Raw genomic sequence first — 24890 nt, 5'->3', positions numbered from 1 at the left:
CCAGGCAGCTCTCTGAAGTTCTAAGTCATAGAACAGTTGTCAGGCTGTATTAGTAAAGAGAATCTCTTCATCAGGAGTTCCCTATACATGTGAAATCACAGGTATTGACCAAAAATGAATACCTCCTCTCCCCCAACATATTCACAACTTTGTTGTTGTTCAGTTGTGTCTGGCTCTTTAGGACTCCTTTCAGGGTTTTCATGGCAATATATTAGATTGGTTTGCCATTTCCTTCTCTAGCTTATTTTACAGATGAGGAAACTGAGACAAACAGGGTTAAGTGCCTTGCCTAGCGTCACAGCTTGTAAGTGTCTGAAGCCAGATTTGAACTCAGAAAGATGAGTCTTTCTTACTACAGACCTGGCACTCTATCCACTGTGCTTACCTAGCTGCCTATCCACAACCTAGGTAACTCAAAGGAATTATTTATAATCATATAATTCCTATACTTTTTTCTTGAGTACTTGGAAAATATAATTGTCCATTCCACATATACAAAAATTAGTACAAACAAAATAAAATCATGAAAGGTAAAAAAAGATTTAAAGAGAAGAAACAGATGAGATTCTCAAATCTTCTGGTACCACCATTATTAAGGGCTCTTAAAGTTTGCTTAGGAAATCTTGCCAAAGTCCCTGTGAACTTTAAGATTTTTTTTCCATTCTTGATCAGGTCTTACTTGTTTTTGACTCTTAAATAAGTGAGTATTTTTCGAAGGACATTGTTTTCTCTATTTGTTATATTGAGCTTAACAACACAAGAGAGCTATAGAAATAAAACAGTTCATTTTTAAGCCATCCCACAGTTCACAATCAACAGCACAAGACTATCATCACGTATAAATTGCTATCATCATACTTTGAGAACTTTCCTGGAAAATAACATTTGTAGCTCTCTCAGACTTTAAATAAATTGCTTTGAGACCAAGAATGGAGTAGCAGACAAAAATTATTCCAAAGGAGATTTCTCTCCAGAAACTTGAAAAGGGAGATTTAGTGAGACTTTTTAGAATCAGTCTTATAAAAAAATAAATAGTTAATAGGCTCCCAACTTTATAAATCCACTTCAGGCTTAGGAAGTGTGACTGACAGCAAGAGGACGCTAGCAGGTAAGAGGTCCAGATTTTATCTTTCATATTAGAACATGCTAAAAGCATTCTAGGACTCTAGCACTATTAGTGCCATAGAAAAATAACTCGTATTCTTATTTGTAGCATGTCATCTTTTTTCTTTGAGCATTATGGATAGCAAACATAGTGACCAGAACTCTGGACTAAGAATTTAGGAAGACCAGAAAGAAAGATAAGAAGGAAGCAAAGAAAGAAGGAAGGAAAGGAGGAAGGAAAGAAATGAGGGAAAGAGAATAAAGGATGGAAGAAGGGAAGGGAAGAAGGAAGGAGGGAAATAAGCATTTCTGTATGCCAAACACCTTGCTAAGTACTTTACAGATGTTATCTCATTTGATCATCCTGACAACCTTGGCAGGTAGGTGTGATTATCTCCATTTTACAACTGAAAGGCTGGATTTGAACTCCAGTGTTCCTGACTCCAAGCCCAGCACTTTATCCATCTGTGTAATTTTGGGCAAGTCACCTCACATCTCTGACCCCAGTTATCTCAATGTATAAAATGAGAATAATAATAGCACCTAAGTCACAGGGTTGCTATGAAGATCAAATGAAAGAAGGCATGTAAAGTGCTTCACAAGACTTAAAAGTGCTCTAAAAATGTTAGTTATTCAAATGAGCTTTTGGTTGTGTGTTTTTTTTTTTAAGTGACACCCAGTCCTGTAAGGATTCTTTTGTTGATCTAGCCTTTCCTTCATCATAACTTTTCATAGTGAGAAATAATAAAGAGGAAAACTTAATTTGTCTAAATGGTTTATTAGCTCATATAGATCTAGCTAGCAACTACGTGAAACAAGATTTTTGTGTGGAATATGGGTAAAATGTCCTTTCTTCCAGAAATATGATACTTCATTTTCATAAAACTCTTCTTGGCTTCTTTCTATCTTGATGATATCTATAGGGCTTTTGCCCTTTCCATATTGCCTCTCTAAATGACATGAGATTCACTAGGGGAGTGTCATCAAACTCGAATAAAAACAGATCCCCACCAGCTGTATGTTGACTTGGAAAACAATAAAGTATCATTATGTTGTATTGTAGTTTTAGTTGTTTTGTATTCCCAGTTATGTTTCAATTTGATTCAGGCCATACTAAGGATTGTTGTGGGTGTTTGCCCATAGGCTCTGATTTTGATATCTCTGCTCTATTCCACTTCTGTCATTGCTTACTTTCATTGTTAGCGTCTTGGCCAAGCTTGGAACATTCTATGCATGCTCAGTAATAAGCATTTGTCTCATGGTAATAGTCTTTACTTCACATACCTATTAAGTGACTTAGTTCACCATACTATTCCAGAACTTATGGGACTTAAGAGTATGATGTTGCTATGAATCTCTGGGGCTTCTCATTGATGTCTGGTTCCTGTTGTGTTGGTGCCATTTTTCCTTTCTCCACCTTATATTCCCAAAGATAAAAGGCTTAGGAAAAACAATTAGACTATGCCTTTCTACCTGAGAACACTAAAGCTAGCCAGGTTATTTCTAAAGCTATAGAGACCAATCTGCTTTCAACCAATACTACCCCTATCCTGCTTTTTCTATTCTTGAAAGGTTGAACCTTCTAGCTACCATGGTATTGATCATCTGATTTAGGCAATGACTATGAGAGCAAGAAAATTATTAAATTATTATATATTATATAATATATCATTATATATTGTATAATATATAATGATATATCATATAATAATATTATATTATATAAATTAATAAATAAATATTAAATATACTATGGAATCTATGGGAAAGATGAAGAATACTAAGGAGTAGAGAGAGTGGCAGTAACTTGTAGTAAGATAAGTGGGTATAGTAAATGCTGCATAAATGACAGTTTCAGGATAAAAAAAATGGTCTAGAGACAAGTATAAAGGAAAGGAGAACTTAACTGGAGCAAAGGGAAGAAGTGGAATAGTAAAATTGGACCAAGGTGGTTATGCGGGATGAAAATCTAAATTGCATTTGAAAGGCAAACTTTTTCCTTTTTTTAGTCCCTGTGCAGAATGTACTTTGGGCCATGGCACTTCTGAAAATATGAAAGGTGATTTGTTCTCTGAATTGGAGGTGCATGGTTGTATGCCCTTGAAAAACACTAATGAAAATAAAATTATGATAAAAACATGCTCCTGAATTACCCACCATATCTGAATGCTTTTAACTAAGAAATTGTCATTTACCCCCCAAAATAAAAAAAGGACATTTAGTTTTAAAATAGAAATATTTGAGATTGTGGAAATTTGCTATAGCTTCTTGGTCTTCCAACTAATTAATTGCCACATTCAAGGGAATAAGGCTTTCATTGGTGATGGAGCCAGATAACCCTTTGCACACCATCTGCTTATATTTTATCTAATAGTAAAACATGACATCCCTTAATGTTGTTTACCACAGCAGCCAAACCTTTATAATCCCGTCACTCTTCTATACAAACACAATGATTATTTGTGTGGTGAGCATTTTGTTAAATGTCAGCATCTGCATTGCTAAGCAAGACTTTCATCATCTGGGAGTTAAATCACAGGTCCAATCCCTGTCTCTATGCCTACATTTTAGGAATTTTTGATGTCTGTGCTAATAAATGGAAAATATTTGTTCCATCTTTCTTGTTGTGACACTTCATTACAGGGGACAAAAAGATGTTCTGTATCACATGACTCTAGATATTTTTTCTAAAGTAAAGACAATAGTTGCAGGTACTGATGCTCTTGCTTCTGATCCCATCTACCCTTCCTCGTTTTGTCTGCACACCTCATAGTGTTTGGTAAGACCTCAAAACCAGGCGCTTTGGTTGCCCTGTGACCAACAAGGACAAACCTATGTTTGATGGCATGATCCAGTGAAAACAGAGCTGGCTTCTTAATGAGAGGACCTGCATTTGAGCCTCATCCCTGCCACTTTACTATCAGAGTGACCACCAGTGCTGGGCACCTTCTGTTTTGTATCATCACTAGCTTTCAGAAAGAAGCAGGTTCACCAAACATTCACGTGTTGGGATTGCACCAAACAGCACATGCTATGCATAATTTAATTACTGTAGAAAATTATTACAGGCATACAATAAAGAATTACAGTTTTCCCCAAAATCAATCATATTACTAAATTATTATATATTGACTTAGCACCCTGTCTACTTTGCCAGATCTTTCTTTGCAAAGATATAGACTATTGTATGTTGGAATTAAAATAAAAATGAATTTAAAAAAACATTTATTAGGTATTTATCTATATGCAAAGCACTGTGCTAAGTTCTGAGGATACAAATTGAAATGTAAGACAGCCCCTGCTCTCCAGGAGTTTCCATTCTAATCAATACAGAGGGAAGGTTTCATTTACATGTCAAGCAGAAAGTTCTGCAGGTTAAAGAGTTAAAGTAGATGGTAATGCATCTTTAATATCATTTCTATGGATAAAGTCATCAGTTTCTAATGATTACCTATTTGACAGTGCCAGGGACTTTGGTGGCAAGAACTGTCTTTTCTGGGTCCTTGGCAGCCATGAAAGGAGCAGTGGCCATCACAGTGCTTCACTTCTTTCTCCTCTTGCATCAGGGGTGTTATGATTATGTCTGGTGTGCAAGAGAAGAGGAAGGCAGGGGAAAAGACAGTTATCAATAGCTGCAATAGGTTTCCAGCATGAAGAAAGTTTATAAGACAAATGTTCCAAATGAAAAGTGAGGGACTAGATGGTCCCCTTTACAATTTCTGGGGAAGGGAAACCCTATTTAATGACAAGCTAAAAAACAGGACTGAAACTTTTTTTTTAATTGAATTATTTGATGGGGGATGGGAGGATTTGTTTTTCTTTGTTGCTGTCTTAAGCCTGGTGGCATAGTTACATAGGTTAGCTCTCTATAACAATAGTTCTGTATCAGTCTTATAGCATGTCTCAGAAGTAGTATATAAACCACGAGACCAATTCTTAGAGCAATTATTTTTTTGGATATTCTGCAGAACCATTCTGTGGTTCTTGTCAGTGAAGATCAAAAAACTGCATTGAACAGACTTTTAAACTCTTAGGTCTGATGACTGCAAATCTTTTTGTTCAATACTCCAGGAAACCCTAGAGCAATCAAACAACTCTCTTGATTGCCCTGAGCTCCCCATGTTAGTCTCCTAATGTGATCAGCATGGTGCCAGTTGCTATACATAAAAATGCATTTTCTTTTTTCCTGGGAAATTAGCTGACAAATTAATAAGGGCAGACATGCCTGTTTCTTTTGTGTGGAATGAGCTGTTTTAAACCTGAGGGTATTTTCTTCCTTTAGGGCAGATCTTAAAAGCTCTAGATAAGAAGAAATTGACAAATAAGACACTGGTGTACTTTACCTCTGACCAAGGAGCTCACATCGAAGAAGTGACAGACAAAGGAGACATCCATGGAGGAAGTAATGGAATTTATAAAGGTGAGAACCCTGTTTTTAAAATGACCCTTCAAAATCTACACTTCTAATCAGTATAATTGTATGCTTACCTCATAGTAAACTTTAAAATGTCTTGGGTCACTCTTCGCTCTCTCTCTGCTCATTCCAATTGCATTAGTATTGTGCAAATCACATTGTTATAATGATGGGTTTAGGGACCAGCAACGGAGCAGATTACAAAGAATCCTGCAGAAGGAATCAAGAGGCCTGAGTTCTAGTTCTAGTCTTCTAAATATGCTACTTAATGTCAGTCTTCCAGATTCTTTTTCCTAATAAGTGAAACAAGAGCTAATAAAATGAATTAAACTCTATGTCACAAGCATCTCTCAATACTCCTGACTGTGGGCCTTAACCAGAATACAATGTATTTGGGAAATGTTTAACAAAAATAAAAATAGAATACAACATATATGATGTTAATTTATGGCTTTGCAAGTCAATTTGTGGCCTGCTGGTATTCATTTCTATTGGAGTTTGATGCCTCTGAGCTAAATGACTTCTAAGACCCTCCTTCCAAGTGCTAACATTCTGTGATTATACTGGAGGTTTTTTTCTTTTTTTAAAGCCCTCAATAGTAGCATTAATCTTATCACAAAATTACACCAATGATATGATTTTTCTTCCATATTCTAGCAACTAAAGATCCTTTCATATATTTTGGTAAGGAAAAAACCAAACAACCCTGACACATGATTTTAATCTTAAGACAACATTTTTTGTCAGGTAATTTCTACAAAACTCAACAGGAAGAAAAAAGAGTACACTTGACCAAACTCTGTAACCAGTGTTATTAATATTGTCCATCCTTTTCCATATTCAGAGACCTGTAGTCCATGAAAACTCTAAATATGGAAGCAGATTGCATTATTTATAAAATTAGATATTCCCCTTTATAAGATAACAGTCAGATATTTGCCAGGTGGTCTGTGGAGTTTTGTTTTGTTTGTTTTAGGAGGAAAGTGCAGTCAAAGTAGCAATGTTCTCCTATGTCTGACAGTCCTGGTAGCCTGGCTTCATGGAAATTTGTCTAATCTATAATGTGTAATCCTGACTGTATTTTATTATCATTATTTTTACTCAGGCCTTTTGTTTTTACATAATAGTTGTTCCTTAATGGTGCAGAGCAGGGTGATGCCCCCCTCCTCCCATTAAAGAAAGGAAAAGAGTTATGTAAAACATACAGTGAAACCATTAGATCACGTAGGCAACATTTTATCTTGTAGTCCTCTTATTCAGATATGTTTTTCATCATCTATTCTGTAGGACTAAGACTGGCCATTATAATTAATCTGAATTCAGGTGACTCTTAGTCACATTTTCCTTTGCAGTATTGCAGACATTATGCATCTTGTTCACTATGATAATAACTTTTTTCACCAACCTCTACAAAGATCCAAATCTGTATAATTTGAATTTCTTTTGAGAACTTGTGAATAACCATTATCCTGTTTGGGATGTGGGTAGGTGGAACTTTGTGTCAGTACCTTCTTATTTTGAAACCAAATAATTCAATTAAGATAAACAAACATTTCATAAGTACTTGCTATGTGTTGTAAGTGTCTGTATGTTATGTTTCTAGATTAGTGGTAATAAACACCAGTGTAAATGGAGCCCCCAATCTATATATCCCTGTGGCCACATACTGACTTCCTCTTAAAATGTAAAGTCATCCATGTTTTGTTACATTCTAAAAAATAGTTATATATTTCTCAATTAAATCGGACAGGTAGGTGGTGCTGGATAGAATTCTGGGCCTGAAATCAGGAAAACCCAAGTTCAAATCTGGTCTTAGACACTTACTAGCTATGTGACCCCTGGGCAAATGACTTTACTTCTGTTTGCTTTAATTTCCAAATCTGTGAAGTGGGAGAAATAATAGTACATGCCTCCCAGGGTTGTTTTGAGGATCAAATGAAATAATAATTTTAAAGCACTTAGTGTAGTACCTGGAATATAGGAAGTGCTATACAACTATTAGATATTATTATGGTTTGAGTTGCATTCAGGAGTATTGCAGGAGTATAGTGTGTTTTAACACCACTACTCAAAAGCATGGCTGCAAGTAATATCCCAGGGCTATTCTAATAAAGCTCTGCTTCTCCCAGGCCTCCAGGAGTAAGCATAAGTATTATGTATAATATATATGTATTATATAGAATAATATATTCTATATAATATAAAATATATGTTACTCATAAGTATACTTATGAGTAAGTATAACTTTGGCACTCTAGATAATATCTTACATGCAATCTCAGGCTACTTTTTGTGCTTTATTCCTCATATGATCTGTAAAACATACCAATGGGTACTTTAGACGTATTTAGCTAGATATTTTTTATATATATTTTAAATGTCTTTGGGCATTCATATTCCAGTTCTATGTGCACTAGTAATAAGTGACACCATATTAATATTAATAGCACTATTTTGTAACTTTAAAGTTGTCTTTTTGTCAGATTTTATTGAAATTAGCATGTCCATCTAAAAAAATTGTTAGAAAACTTCACATGATTCTGTTCTGGCCAAAAGAAATGACTAAGAGTAGCTAAATGTTAAAGCATCTAAATTTCTGTGCTCTGGATATTTTTCAAAGCTGTTGTTTATGAGAACTTAAAAGAGGAATCAAGCCACTTAATCTCCTTATCAGAAAAGCATCCCTTTACTGGAGAACAGTCATCTGTTCTGTTTAAAATCAAAAGCCCTTAAAAAATCCTCATCACTTGAACTCGATTTCTCACCTTGTTCCACGACCAAATCAGTTCCACTAATTCAGTCCAAAAGTCATTTTGACAAAGTGACTGGGTTTAAAGAGATGAACTATGAAAAAAGATTGGGGGGAGCACAATTCTCATTCATATTGTAGAAGCCTCCTGTTCCAGTCGCTGACTTTCACTTTGTGGGTTAGTATATGAAGAGGAAACTGGAGTATTGAAGGAGGGAGAGAAAGGAGAGGTCAGTAAGCAAGTTAAGTAAACCTACCGGAGAAGGAGAATGACCCTGCAACTCAGGGCTGTGTTCCAGCCCTTTTATAAACAACTTGTGCTTGCAGCACTATTATCTTGTTTAGATTTAGGAAGGTCGAAGTTTCTTCTTTGTCCCATGGCTTTTATCCAGAAGGAGATCTCAGAATGAAAATATATGCTATCTGGACAGTGATAATGACCTGAGGGGCAGTGTGACAATATAGATCGAGGTCTAGACTTTGAATCTGCCAGACCTTGATTCAAATTCCTCTTCTGACACTTATTAGCTGAATGTTTCTAAAACTCAGGCAACATTCCAAGGTTTATTTACAAAGTTACAGACAGGTATCAACCAGATCCTTTAATATTAGGTAGAAAATTGAATTTATTTAGATGTCCTATGCCAAGGATGATGCTAACAGTGCATTTAAGTTCCCCTTGCAATTCTGAAGAATGAAAATCAAAAATTTTATTTGCCATTATTTGTGTCCCTTGCCCTAGAATAGTATCAGGACTGGGAACCAGGTATGCAGCGGACACTTGTAAAAACATCTTGTTCACTTGTCAGTTTGGGTTTCACACTGCCAGAGCAGGTACATCCTGCTAGTAGGTGTGAGTCCTGAAGGGTCATCTTCAATTCAGTTCAGCAAACACCTATCAAGACCCAATGCTTTGCCATGAATTGCGCTAGATGTGTGATATGGAGACAAAAAAAAAAAAAACCAGCCCTTCCCTCAATGGGCTTATATTCTAGTTGGGAGATACAACTTGTTTACAACTAAGTAAATACAAAGCATGTGCAAATTCATATTAAATAACTTCCAGAGGGAGAGATTTAAAATAAGCCAGCAATGGATTATAAAAGTGGGCATATTTGAGCTGTGCCTTGAAAGAAATTAAAAATTCAAGGAGAAGGGAAAAGGGAGTACATCCTAGGCTTTGGGGGCAGCCTCTGCAAAATCAGAAAGACTGGAGATGAAACTATATTTAGAGAACACCTAACAGACTTGTTTGACTGGAATGACAAATGGCTGAAAGGCAATTATATGAAATGTGACTCCTGGGAAAGAAATTTGGAGAAAGAGGGTAAAACTTACTATTTTTCATAAGTTGGGAAGTTCTGGAAGAAGAGTACATAAATGTGGAGAAGTGGTAGGAAACCTTCATTCTTTTTTGTTTTTCTGGAGGGGGGAAGGTAGGGCAGTTGGGGTTAAGTGACTTGCCCAAGGTCACATGGCTAGTTTTGTGTTAAGTGTCTGAGACCAGATTTGAACTCAGGTCCTCCTGACTCCAGGGCTGGTGTTCTCTTCACTGCACCACCTAGCCACCCCGAGACCTTCATTCTTACCTGACAGACCAAGAAGAGTTGAAAACACACACACACACACACACACACACACACATTGGTGTAGAAATACATTAAATTCAACTAGGAAACAGGTAGTAACAGGGGTAGAGGAGTAAAGAGTTTAGAGTTTAAGAAGGAGAGAGTTAGGGAGGGAATATTTATAGGCAAAACAAACTTTACTTTCAGAGTAAAGGATCAGTAAAAGGAAAGAAATGGTAGCTAGGAGTTGCAATGGTGGAGTGCCAGGCTTAGTTAGAGTCAGGAAGATTCATCTTGAGTTCAGATTTGACCTCAGACACTTACTAGCTATGTGATTCTGGGCAAGTCATTTAACCCTATTTGCCTTAGTTTCTTAATCTGCAAAATGAGCTGGAGAAACAAATGGCAACCCACTCGAGAAAATCCCAAATCGTGAAGAGGTGGAAATGGCTGAAATGACTAAACAGCAAAAAGGGAAGAAAGAACAAGGACCAATGATCTGGTCTGAGTAAGGGGAAGGGTGAAAGGGATAATGGAGTAGAAGAAGATTGCTTCAATTAAATATCACTAATGTTGGATATTCTTTTTTCTTTCATCACTCTCCTTTTTTGTAGAAAGTGGATAGAGGGGGGCAGCTAGGTGGCGCAGTGAGTAGAGCACTGGCCCTGGAGTCAGGAGGACCTGGGTTCAGATGTGACCTCAGACACTTCACACACACACACACACACACACACACACACACACACACACACACAAAACCTAGCCATGTCCAAAAAAAAAAAGTGGATAGAGGAGCCAAAGAGAATAAAAAGTATATGAGTATTTGATAGATGGGAATACAAAATGAATAATAATAGCAATGAATGTGAATAGAATACAAATTGAAGTTAGGATGGGTTAGAAAGGAGAATAAAAAAATATATATTTTATAAGAAACACTATATTAACAAAAATGGGAATAACAGTTATCTCAGGCAAGGCAACAGGAAAAAGAAATATTTAAAAGACAGAAATAGGGAAATTACTGTATTGATAAACAAGGAAAAAACATTACTACTTAATACACATATACGAAGTGATATAACATCCAAGTACTTTAAAGAAGTTGATTGAAAGGGAAAAACAGAAAGAAAAATTGTAATCATTGGGGACCTCACTGTGTCCTTTTCTGGCATAGACAAATTGAACAAAAAAGATAAATAAGATAGAAGTTAAGAACTTGAATAATATTTTAGAAAAGTTAGATGTGCAGTAGGGGGTGTGGGAAGGGCAGTAAAGAGCTGTCCTCAAAGTTACAAAATCCTAGGCTTAAGACCCCTTACTGACTCGTTATGTGACACTTGGCAAGCCATATAGCTTCTGAGTGCTCTAGACAACTCTCTAAGGCTATTAGTTGCAGAGAAGTTGCCAGCTTTCATAGGCTAAAGGAATGTCCTCACTCGAGAGTTCCATATATCAATTAAATCAAAAGGGGAAAGTCCACTAAAAAATCAACACGATAACTTCAGCAAAATAGCGTTAATAATATTAAATAAACAGATATAAATCATCAGTCTCTACCAAATAGGCAGGAATAGAAAATTTTACTTTGTAACTACAGAATATATACAATATTTGGAATTACATCTTTCAAAACATATATAATATGTGTGCAACTATAAAATACTCTTTAGGGAAATAAAGATAGACCTAAAAAACAGAGAGATATTAATTGCTAATGTTTAGGGGCACGCCAATATATAAAAATGACAAATTTTTACTCACATTAATCTAAAAATTCAGTGTTGCACTAATTAAAGTGTCAAGGTACTACTTTATAGAACCAGACAAACTAATAGCAAAATTTTAAAAATCTCAAGGGAAATCATAAAAAAAGTGGAAAGGTAGGAGGTCTAGTTTTAAATTGTAATAAAAATCAGTAATAGTATTTGGCAATATTTTACACCATATACTACAATAAGCTCCAAATGCATACCTGATCTAGATGTAGAAGGTCAGAGGTCACAACATAAATTAGAAGATCAAGGATTGGGATACCTCTTACCATTATGGATAAGGAAAAGGTTCTTGACTAGCAAGAATTATAGAGGTTTACAGAAGATAGAATGAATTTTGCTTCCATAAAACTGAATAGTTTTTGCACACACACACACAAATCAATACAATTAAAATCAGAAGGGAAACAATGAACGTGAAAAAAATTTTTTCCACTAGATTTCTCTGATAAAGGTCTGGTATCCAGAATATAAAGGAACTGATTTAAATGTATAAGAATAAGAGCCATTCTTCAAAGAGTCAAATAAAAAAGTTGTCAGCAATCAATATAAAAGTATTCTAAATCACCATCAATTAAAGAAATGCTAACTAAAACAGTTTTAAGGTTCTACCTCATGCATCAGGTTGGCAAAGATGATGAAAAAAAGGAAAATGATTTTTGGAGGGTCTGTGGGAGGAAAGGCAAACTATGTTATTGAATGGTCTAACTATTCTGGAAAGCAATTTGCAAATATACCCCCAAAGTCACTATAAGCAATTTAGTCTAACTATTCATACCTTTTTACCAGTAATACAGCTACTAGACCTATACTCCAGGGAGACTAAAGAAAGAGATAAAGGACCAATATGTGTAAAAATATTCATAGCAAGGGGCAGCTAGGTGGCATAGTGAGTAGAGTGCTGGCCCTGGAGTCAGAAGGCCCTGAGTTCAGATCCGGATTCAGACACTTAACACACACACATACACAAAACCTAGCCGTGTGACCTTGGGCAAGTTACTTAACCCCAAATGCCCTCCAAAATTCAAATATATATATTCATAGCAATCTTTTTTACCATGGCAAAGAAATAGAAACAAGGGGATATCTATCAATTAGTTAATGGCTGAACAAATCATACTATAAGAATGTAATGCAATATTTTTGCCCCATAAGAAATGATGAAAGGGACTATTTTACAGAAGTCTGAGAGAACTTATATAAAATGATGCAGAGTGAAATGAGCAGAATCAAGAGAACAATTTATATAGTGAATGAAATATTGTAAAAGAAAACTACTTTGAAAAACTTCAGAATTCTAATCAAAGCAGTGTCCAAGCAGGAATTCAAAGTACTGATGATAAAGAAACATGATTCCAACCTCTTTTTAGGGAGGTGGTAGAATGTGCAGAATGAGGCATACATTTTTTGATATGGCCATTGTGTAGATTTGTTTTGCTTGTCGATTCTTTTTTTGTTATAAATGAGTAATTTTAAAATGTTAGAGCTGATTTTGTGAGAATGATTCCAAAAAAGAAGAAAAGGGCATCAATGAAGTATTCTTTAAATACATAGAAAAGATTACAAGGTAGTTCAGAGGCAAACAAAGACAAGGACAGTTTTTTTCAAAAATCAAAATTTTAATTTAAAATTAATAGGTTGAATGTACTCTCTCCATTAAATCTGGATGCAATAGAAATTTGTGTTTTCATTTACTCTTTTTTCTCCTCTTTGCATTATGTTTGTTGGTATTTGTCAAGTTTCGACTAGTAAAAAAATAGAAATTAAAAAAAATTAATCAAGGGCCCACAGAACCCTGACCCCCAAAAAACTCACAACTTAGTAGGGAGAGATTGAATATGCCAAATAACTTTAAGGAAAACAAACTAATATGAAATCAGTGCATGGAAGAATCACAATGTGTTCTAGGACATATAAAGGAAGAAGCATTATTATTAACTAATAAGAGGCATGTATAGATAAGGAAAAAACTTCACTCACCAACAAAATATATAATTTTATATGAGTTTAAAGGGGATGATGTGGTGAGAAAAGGTGAGGACATTTCAGGAAGAGAGAATGATGTAGGGAAAGGCATGGAAGTGGAAAAAATCCACATGCATACAGAGAAGATGGGTAGTACAGTTTGGTTAGGGCATATTTTAATGTGCCATAGGGAATGTTTAAGTGACACTGTGTTGCTGAGGTTCCTGAGTGGCTAATGAGTGAATTTGACCTCAGCAAGTAAGCAATGAGGAGCAATGAGGTTTTCAGCAAAAGAGTGAGAGGATAGAATCTCTGCATAAGGAGGATTAATTTTGTACCTGTTGAAAAGGATGACTTAGAAAGGAGAAAGAGGAAGATTAGATTGGGAGGCTATTTAAATTGTGTAGGTAAGTAATAATGGGAGTATATACCAAGATGGTGACAGTGGAAACAGAGAGCAGGAGAGATGCCTTTTTCAAGACACAGAAATAAATGGGAATAGAATGGTTAATTGGAGGATTTCTACAGTAGTAGAACATAGTATCTTATTATCTTTAATTCTAAATAAGAAGTATTATCTTCATATATAGGGATGTCTTCATAACACTTGCTTTGTCTCCATATAAAAGACATTTTCTTTTTTCCTGGCTTGAGAACAAAACAAAACAAAAACTGCACGATCACAGATTCCAAGAGAAACTAGTTGACTGTGAATGATCCAGATCTCTTATGAGCTTCTCCTTGCGGTCACTGAGCCTGGCAAGTGTTCCTCCATTGCAATGATATTGCTCTCAAAGGGCAATAGGTACTTTTATTGAAAAGAGAAAGCAGTAAAGCTTTCTGGTAGTTTACTGGAAGGTAGCTAGATTTAAGGGTTATCATCAGACATTGGCAAGTTTCTTACTCTATTTCATAGGAGGTCGTAGAAGCTGCCAACTTCTTGGACATTTCTCTTAAGTTACCATCAGACATTCCCTGGTCTTTTTTCTTTTTACCTGTGAGGGATCTCTTTTTAGTTACAACGAAAAATATTTTCCTACATAGGCCCTTATCACTTTTAGAGCTAAACTAACATGATCAAAAGTATGGTTTCTCAGTTAAGATATTTTCCCATCTATTTCTAGTTTTGGCTTGTTTTTGTTTTGTTTCTTCAGTGTCCTTGAATGCATTAGGAAGGATTTTGCCCAAGAAAGAAATAGATTGTTAGCAAAGATTTGAGTGACACTTACTCTAACTCTGAATTATTTAACGTAAAAGGCATAAAGGCAAAGGTATTTTGTTAGTTCACCCCAAACAGTTAACTCAACCTCTCTATGATTTTTATATATTTTTTTGCTTAATAACCCAGAGCACTTAGCAGTTTCATGTACAGTTTATATAATTGTTCTCTCAACAATTCCAAAAATCATAATTTTAAGGGACACTCTTTTTTCCTCTTTTTTGAGCATTGATGTCAAGATGATAAATTCTTATACTTGCTTATTATTTCAGATATTAGACTGATAATTGTCTCATCTTCAATGAGTGAATTGCATATATTTTCCTCTAGAACAAGCAAAGGAATATAAAATACTGCATCTTGGGCAACAACTCAATTTGTGGTGAATGCAAAGAACAAACACTCTAAAATGGTATACACCAAGTTTATGAACCAGTGTTTCCCTAGAGGGGAAACCAAAGGATTAAAAGCAAGAAACTGATCTATAGAAAATCCTGAAACAATATCACGTGCAAGAATTAGTAGCATACACGTCTGCTATTAAAATTGGCTTGACTTACTGTGTGGTCGCATTTGTAAAATACAAAATTAGCAACCCATTTTGCGAACAGTTGTTCATAGCAAGAGTCCCCTGCAGAAGGACAGAGGAAGAAATATTTGAATGTGTTTATGTGCCTTGAAAGAATTATTTCTCAGTTATCCTTCTTTCATGGTCTTACATAATGTAAAGTTATATTATAAGCATTAACCTATAAACTAATTTAAAACTAAATTTTAAATTGACCTCTTCACATTCCTGCTAAGAAACATTAATGTCTTCCTACTGCCTGAAGAATAAATTCCAATTTACTTAGCTTGGCTTTTCAGGATCTTCTATAAAGTGGTTCCATATTAACTTTCCAGCTTCATCTACTGCCAGCTTCCTAAACAAAGTCTTTGTTTTTAGGGTAACTGGTTTAATTATTATCTCCTAAACCTTCATTTTAATTTTCCACCTCCATACCTCTTTGTCCTGTCCACTTGGAACATTTGACTTACTCTCCCCTTTGTCTACCAAAATTCTACACATTCTTCAAAGTATAGCTCCTTCCCTGATCATTCCAACTGCAAGCAATCATTCTCCGATTCTTCGCTTTCATCAAACGTAATTTCTGTGCTACTCACCTAGAACACAGTGACTTGTATTGTAGCTATCTTGTGTTCCTTGTATCTCTTTTTGTAGAGTGTAAGCTTTCAGAGGCCACATCTTTGTAGTTTTCCCCACCACCACTAATCCCTACACAGAGCATTCCTGCTTATAGTAAGTGGGCAATAAATATTAATTGAATAAACAAAGTAACCTGCTGAATTTTGTTTCCATTGCATCTATTTTCTGCTAGATACATATCCTTTAAAAAAATTAGTAGCATATATGGGCATGTTTAATTTTTTGGGGGGGGGGAGAATGTGAGGCTGGTTTGAAAAAAAATAAAACACTATAAGCAACACCATCTGACAAATATCATGCGCATAAACACATACTCTTGAATGTGTGATTGTAGTTCCTAAAACATCATTTTTACCACAGAAATGTGGGCAATAATGTGCGAATGTGCTACAATTTAGAAAAAAAATTACTGATATATTTAGTAAAAAATTCTTATAGCTTTACGTAAATAGAATGCTATTATGTTTATCAGTGTACCTTTTTTTTTTGCTTCTAAATACAAACTGTGAACTCTGAAAGGAAACCCTTACGAAGCTAAAATTTCCCATGTGTTGAAGGTTGAGTGAGTTCAGCTGTGTTGAAACATCATGTTTTCAGTATAAATATCACCTATCACCAGTTCTTTCTGACTGTTCTCATATGACAAGGCTTTCAGTCCTTGCACCGTCCTAATTACTTTCCTTGGGATGTGAGATATGTCTGATCAATGTTCTTAAGATGCAGTAGGTACCCAGGACTGAATGGGCTTTGGAGCTGGAAGGAATCTTAGAGGTTATCTAACACCTTCACCTTATAGATGAGGAAACTGAAGCCTAAAGAGGTGGAATGGTTTGCTTCACACAGAGTACTGTAGATGCAATCTGAACCTAGACTCAAACGAATGCACTTTTCACTATAATTTTCAGAACAAATACTCAAACCTGGAATCAGGAAGACTCATTTTTCTGAGTTCAGATCAGGTCTCAGACACTTACTAGTTGTGTGATCCTTGACAAGTCACTTAACTTTTTTTGCCTCAGTTTCCTCATCTGTAAAATGAGCTGGAGAAGGAAGTGGCAAACCACTCCAGTATCTTTGCCAAGAAAAGCCCAAATGGGGTCACAAAGAATCAGACACGACTGAAATGACTCAACAACAATAAAAATACTCAAACTCAAATCCTGTAGCTATATCCATGCCTTTTAACTCTATCACACTGTTCTTTGCCTTTTAATGCCACATAGCTAACCTTTAACGTATTTAGTATAATGAGAAAATTAGATGCAATATCTTTATTTTAACCAATATGTGAAAGTTCCACCAAACTCCTGCCCTGTTGTAGTACTGGAGCATAGCAGTGACCCAGGCTCTCCAATCCATTTTTTTCAGATAGGGGTTCAAGAATGGACTGTGTCTGTCATCTGAACACCAGACTATTGTTGTTCAGTCATTTTTCCAGCTCCTTTTATAGATGAGGAAACAGAGGCAAACAGGGTTAAGTGACTCGCTTAGGGTCACTTGTCTGAGGTCACATTTGGACTCAGGATGAATAGTCTTTCTGACTCCAGACCTGGCACTCTATCCACTACACCACCTCACTGCCCTGGAACACCAGACTAGTAAAATTTAAAAAAAGTTTCATTAATATATACAGTTAATCACTTGAAGAGGAATCTTTTTGGTCTCAGTAATTCATGAAAACTGAAATTTAGGATTGTAATCTCTGTCGGGAGAGAACATTCAGACTGGTAAAATCAAATAGCTTTTGAAATACTGAAATAAGTAAGCAAAGGGAATTGTGGAGGTGAGAGAGGTACACATTTCAGTGGATCAGTGTTTTGACCTATCTTCAAATTTTATGTGGCTTACCTTTCCTAAACCATATGGGACCAAGAAAATATTTCAAACACACTGATGATAATATTCCTTACCTCACCGAGTGATCACTCTGTAAATGTAATGGCTTTGATTTAAAATTGCTAAGGCAAAAACTGAAAAAATCTGGCCTAGTAAAAAGATAACCAGACTAGAACTCGTGTACTGAAAATCCTCCTAGGGCTCTGCTCCTGACAACTTGTGTGAACTCTGGCAAGTGATCTAAATTTTCCATTTCTCAGATTTTATATCTGTGAAATGGGGGTAATACACTTGTCACATAATTACCTAAAGGTGCTGTTGAGAATATTGTGATCAAGGAGGAAGAGCATTTCTTAGCTTCTCAAAGAAGGAGTCTGTATAAACACAAAGTATTACAAACCTTTGAAGTTGTTTTTTTTCCCTTTCTTTTCCTTTGGCTGGAAACTGGTGCAATACAGATCTTATGAAGCCCAATATAAAACACACACAAAAAATTTGTAATCAAACCAAGCATTCAAGAAATTGGGAAGGCTGCCTTTAATTTTTGTCTTCAGAAATTAATTCTCATATGTTAAAGAATTTTATTCTTCTCAATTTCCATACTATATACCGTTGGGGATTTTCTCCTTTATATCATTTTTCTTAGTGCCAATTTATATGTGTTTATAATATATACTTTAAGGTAACAAACCTTTTTTCATGACATTAGACTCTATTGTTTCCTAACCACACTTGCTTTTCCCATCCCATTATTTTAATATTTGTTGTTGTTCCATCATTCAGTCATATTCAATTCTTCATGATCCCATGGACCATAATGTCCATCGGATTATCTTGGCAAAGATGCTGGTGTGGTTTGCCATTTCCTTCTCCATTGGATTAAGGCAGAGGTTAATTGACTTGCCCAGCTAGTAAGTGTCTGAGGCCACATTTGAACCCAGGTCTTACTCACCTTAGGTTTGTTCTCTATCCACTGAGCCACTAGCTGCCTCCTTTATTTTAATAAAGGGATATTATTTCTCTGGTTGTCCAAATCATTTAAATGATGACCAGAATTGTATTATATACTACACTTTGGGGACATATTAAAACATGGGGGGGGGGAGAAATTTTATCTTTTTATTAGTGCATGGTTATTTTATAAAAAAAACAACAAACATTCTTTTCCTTTACCCCAGGAGAACTTTCCTCATTCTTCATCTAGTATTTAACTTGTCTGGTTCTATCTCTGCTTAAGGTCTTCCCTGTCAATTTTGGTCCATATCAACTGCTCTGGTTCCTGAGCTCATTTACACGGTTTTATTGTATCACAAATACAGGCACATAATTATGTAGATTCTCATATTGTACTCTGTTTTCTGAATTTGTCTCATATCGCTAGACTAAGACACAGGGTGGTGTAGTGAATAGAAAGCCCATCCTGAAGTCATGAAATCCAATTTATCTGCCTCTGACATGTATAAATATAAGAACCCATGGGCAAATTACTTAATCTCATAGTGACCCTTAATTGTTCTCTAAGATTATTAAATTACAGATTGTTTATCTCCATTGATGGAAAGAGTTTCAATAGCTGAAGTCTCTTATTCTTATGATATCACAGATGCAAACAAAAGAAAATTACCCAAAGAGCCTTTTGTGGTAAATTACAATAACAAACAAATGAAAGACAAATTAAGGCAAAAAATGTATTCCCAAACTATTTTAGGGCAGGAAACATGCTATATATTTTCCTTCACAAGTGCTAACCACATGGTACTCAGTTCATTTTTGTGAACCCAGTTGACATCACGAGAACTTTTTTTTTCTAATTTTTCACCCTTATATATTCTTCTCTTATACCTACTCATACACAAAACACATGATATGAACTTGGTCAGGATATTTTGCAAGAACACGTGATATAAGTCTCTCCTGCTCTCTATCTTTCACTCATTTAGGTGGAAAAGCTAATAACTGGGAAGGAGGTATCCGAATTCCAGGACTGCTTCGTTGGCCAGGAGTGTTACAGCCTGGCACAGTGATTGATGAGCCCACTAGTAACATGGATCTATTCCCGACCATTGTCAAACTCGCAGGAGCAACATTGCCTGATGACAGGTACTATATTTACATGGTAATCAATTAGGATCTAACTGAGATCTCATGGTCTTGATTGTTCAAGCTTTACAGTGACTTAGGCAAGATTTGTCATCTGTGGCTGTTAAAATACTGAGCAGGAAACTCAGTGATTCATCTGAAAGACCCTCCCTTTATCATCACATCCTATGAGCTCCCAAGTGCAAGAGGGCTTTAAAGGTTTTTAGAAAAATGGTTCTAATTTGCTTTTCTTGACCATGTGTATCTGTTGTGAGGAAGAGCTAATTAAAAAAAAAAAACTTCGTTAATGGAACAAGAACTGGGGGGGGGGAGGGAGATTTGTAACTTGACTCCACCTAGAAACCATTCTCATTGTTAGCGTAGTGTAGCTAGTTATCACTCCAATTTTATAGTGAACAGAAAAAAAATCATTTTAACCATGAGTCTGTTTCATAAAGTGTATTCCTCCTACCTTGGACAAATATAACCTTTTTTTGGATCCTATGCTAGGAAATATATATATATATATATATATATATATATATATATATGTAATGGGAAAAGCAAAATTCAGAATTAAAGGAGTGGTGGTAGAGGAGAGACAGGGGGCAGGAAGAGAGAGGAGAAACAGAAAAGAGAGGAGAGAGAGAGGACGGGAGCTCCTCCTATCTGTCGCCTAGAAACAGGGGCAGAGAATGAGAATCATAGCAATTAGCAGTCTTTGACATGACCCTCTGACTTCAGCTCTTGGATCCTCCCAGTCAGTCTCCTTCATTGGTCCATTAGTGGGTAGTAGCCATAGAGCTGCATGTTCCCGGGACTCTTTTTCCCCTCCAACACCATTTTTTTTGTCCCATTCTCCAAGAACTCCCAGCAGTAGCAACAAGGGAGGCATCTGGCACAACAGTTAAAACCCCAATTTACCAGCATGTCTTCATTTAGCAAATCCTAAACTAAATGTCTGTCTCTTAAATTTAAATACAACTTTATATGATACTGCCAATGGTTTCTTCTTAAGTGTTATTACTATTCTGGGGAGTTTTATTTGAAGTACACTGATTAATTGTTTTCATTAGTTTGGTTGCAGGCCAGGCTAATGTCATGTAGGCTACTGCAAATCTTATTTAAATTCATCCTCTAGCCTTGCAAAGAGAAAAGGGGAAAAAAGCCAATAAAACAGTAATTCAATAGGAGATGAATTCAAAGATAACCAATTAACCCAAGCAACATATCTTCTTACATGAAGCCTTCCTTCTCTGATCCCCCAATCAGGCACCACCTTCCTCCATCTATTTCATTGATCATAACACTTTGACTTGTAACTCTGGCACATTTATTGTATAATATTATATGTCAATAATTATCTATGTTTCTGTCATATCTTTATTAGATTAAGGTAAAGACTATTTTTTTTGGAGGGAGGAAGGCAGGGTAATTGGTGTTAAGTGACTTGCCCAACGTCAAACGGCTAGTAAGTGTGTCAAGTGTCTGACATCGGATTTGAACTCAGGTCCTCCTGACTCCAGGGCAGGTACTCTATTCACTGCACCACCTAGCTGCCCCCAAGATCATTTCATATTTAAATTAAGATTTTCTGTAGAACCTTAGCATGATATTTTGCAAGAGCGGACAATAAATATTTCTTGAATGTGATTGAAATAATACCAATAATACCACATGCCTGTCAGTAGGAAGAGTGGTGGTTGTTAAGAATCAGGAACATCAGAATGCACTAGAAGTGATCTTGCAGGTCTCCTCAGACACTACAAACTGATTCTTCACAACTTTGATTCTGTGTGAGAAGCAGCCCTTTGAGGGGCCACTGCCTGGTAGTTCTAGCTCCCTCAATGTCCCCTATCCTAATGATCTGGTAGGTCACAAGCTGTTCCTGCCTGAAGGGCCTTGTGATCATACCGTGGCCAACCTTCAGCCAGGTGACATCATTGCCATCACAGCAAAGATGCTATCAGTGAATGGGTAGTGAATCTTGGAAGATTTTAGCAAGAGTCAGCAGCCAAGATTCAAGAAGGAACCTTGCTCTCCAGCTGTGACCTCTGCTGTTCAACAGATGCTCTGCTTGGCTCAGGAGCACCCAGCAGGGCCCCCAGCCCTGGATCCCATCAACAACCTTCAGCTAAAGGAGGTGTCTGTGGTAGAGGGTGGGCTCCATGCTCTGAAGCTGGAGGAATTGTTCCACGGTGCCCAATGTGTACACAGTCCCAGGTTTCCAGTCCAGTCCCTGGGGCTGTGTGAATGGGCTTAGATCAAAGAAGGAGATGGAAAGATTTTGGTTTCTACTCTCAGACCAGTCACTGCTCCTGCTGCCAGAGTATCATCAGCGTGTGGAGATTCTGCGGACATTGGGCTATGTGGATGGGGCAGGAACTGTGAAGCTGGCAGGGAGGGCGGCATGTGCCATGAGTAGTCATGAGCTGCTTCTGACAGAGCTCATGTTTGACAATGCACTGAGCACCATTTGGCCAGAAGAGATCGCTGCTCTGTTATCTGGCCTTGTCTGCCAAAGTCCTTGAGATCCAGGAGACCAGTTCCCAAGCACTCTTAAACAGGGCATAGAGCGTGTCAAGGATGTGGCCCGGCGTATTGGTGAGGTTCAGGATCCTGTGGCCTGAACCAGACTGTGGAAGAATTTGTGGGGCAACTCAACTTTGGGCTGGTAGAAGTTGTCTACCAGTGGGCACGAGGCATGCCTTTCTCTGATCTTGCAGGGCTATCAGGGACCCCAGAGGGCCTGATTGTCACATGTGTCCAGCACCTGGCAGAGATGTGTCGTTCACTGTGAGGGGCCACCTGGCTGGTGGGAGAACCAGTCCTGGGTTCTAAGATGGAGGCGGCTGCCATGGTGCTTCATCGTGACATAGGCTTTGCTGCCAGTCTCTATACCCAGTGATCCTTCTGTAGTTCCCACCCTATTGGTTTTTTCATGGCCCTCTGCCCCAAAACAGGCCACCAAGGAACCAATTTCTTTAAAAAAGATTAATAAAGCAGCAAATCATGCTAAAATATATATAAAATTTTAATACCATATTTAAATTTAATTTAATTTATATGGTATTAAATAATACCATAAATAGTAACTTAAAAAAGAATAATATTAATTTCCAGATATTGAACTTGTATAAATAGCACTAACCTAGGTAGAAAAACACTGGAGTATTCCATTACTGATTATGTTGTGATTATAGACTTCTTCCTAGACTTATAGAGATCTGGAAATTGCTTTTGATCAGACTCCCTTCTTACAGAGAGACCTTTTTTACTTTCAAACTAAGTGAACATTTTTTTTCTCTAGGGAGTACTTTCTTGCCCATTGAAAGGTTTGCTGGAACCCATATAGCCATAGTTTCCTCCTATGTAAAAAGGATTGCTTGTATATACCTAGGCCACCAGTGACATATTCCATTATGGGATTTTTGTTTGCAAATTTTTAACTTACTATGAAGAAACTCCCTAATTTGAACCTCGGTGTGCCTTCATCAGAATTCTCTTTGTGAATGGCAATTTCATTTGTATACTTCAGTGGTTCATTTTCATTTAATTGCATATGTTTTACCAAAAGCATTTTGATGCCCTATCACCTCAGGCAAAGACTAAAAAATTCGTTCGCCATACTTGGAAACAAATGGATGCTGGATACAAGGCATGTTTGAGCAAAGGAGAGTCATTAAAAAAAGAATACAGTTACTTTGGGAATCTTTTGACAGCTGGAGGATGGGAAATCAGCTAGGTATCCTGAAACATTATTACTACTCAAAGAATTTTACATTAGCTATTTCAAAATTGGTAAAAAAGCACTTTTTTTGGGGGGGTGTGCCTACCCTTTATTTTGTTCTGCTGTTTCTATTGTTGAAACCTGACAGCAATGGCCCATCATGCACAAAGCACAGAGGTTGCAAAGTAGGCGCACAACCTCTTTGAGCTTGGATGAGATTTATAAATCTTGATCTTATGGTAAGGCAGTTGGAAAGTATACACAATTAAAGATATTCTCAGTAGTCAAGTTTTAAGTGCCTGATACTGTGAACCCTACTCTTGTAGTTTATGAAAAAGTAAGAATGCCATTCTACTTTCCATCCAATGTTTCCCTTATTAACTTAGAATGAAGAAATTTATTTGTTTGTATTCATGATGTATGTAACTATGTGAACTGGAGGTGAATCACTTTAGCTCTAAAGGCTCTATTTTCTAAAACTATTAAAGAGGTTTGGACCTCTAAGGTCTTTGCCAGTTCCAAAATCCTACAACTCTATGAAGGTGGAAAAGTAGATAGAGTGCTGGGCCTACAGTCAGGAACACTCTTCTTCCTGAATTCAGATCTGACCTGACACTTACTAGTTTGTGACCCTGGGCAAACCACTTCACCCTGTTTGCCTCAGTTTTCTCATCTGTAAAATGAACCAGAGAAGGAAATGTCAAATCACTCTAATGTTTTTGCTAAGAAAACCGCAAATGAGGTCACAAAGAGTTGGACATGAGAGAAATGACTGAACACCAGCATCGTGATTCTATGGCTATTTCTTCCCCGAAATAGCTATTACTTATTTTTTGTTGCACATATGTTGGATATAAGGACAACTAGAAAGACCTCTTGGGGAAGTTTCCAAAACCATTTCTAACTAAATGTTAAGGTCAGCTCCATGGCATATAGCTTGACCTTGAATTACATAGCTATGGAGCCATGTAAATTAATTATTAATGCCAAGAGCTAGCTACCAAAGGTGAACTGATTTCCCAATGTAAAAAATAGTTTATTTTCTGATAACAAATGTGAGAAACCACTGTAGTAGTCTTTAAATCATTTTTAATAATTAATTTATTTTCAGTTTTCAACATTCACTTCCATATGATTTTGAGTTTTAAATTTTTTCTCTCACCCTCTCCTCCCCTCTCCCAAAGACGGTGAGCAATCTGATACAGGCTCTACTTATGCATTCATGTTAAACATATTTTCATGAT

The 24890-nt window shown here is 36.6% G+C and overlaps 1 protein-coding gene across 8 annotated transcripts in view; it reads left to right on the top strand.

The window, feature by feature from the left end:
• Positions 1-24890, top strand: part of STS (steroid sulfatase) — a 192910-nt gene that overhangs the window by 126100 nt on the left and 41920 nt on the right. For all 8 annotated transcript variants that reach the window (XM_069072818.1, XM_069072826.1, XM_069072820.1 and 5 more), the window contains 2 exons: positions 5387-5524; positions 19778-19937. In XM_069072818.1, the coding sequence (XP_068928919.1) occupies positions 5387-5524; positions 19778-19937 (298 nt within the window). The remainder of the gene's footprint in view (positions 1-5386; positions 5525-19777; positions 19938-24890) is intronic.

The sequence above is a fragment of the Petaurus breviceps genome, unplaced genomic scaffold, assembly GCF_028583685.1.
Source record: "Petaurus breviceps papuanus isolate PSGF00001 unplaced genomic scaffold, PetGlider_PUasm1.0 90849, whole genome shotgun sequence".
In the NCBI taxonomy this organism is placed as follows: domain Eukaryota; kingdom Metazoa; phylum Chordata; class Mammalia; order Diprotodontia; family Petauridae; genus Petaurus; species Petaurus breviceps.
This window is presented reverse-complemented; position numbering and strand designations above follow the sequence as displayed.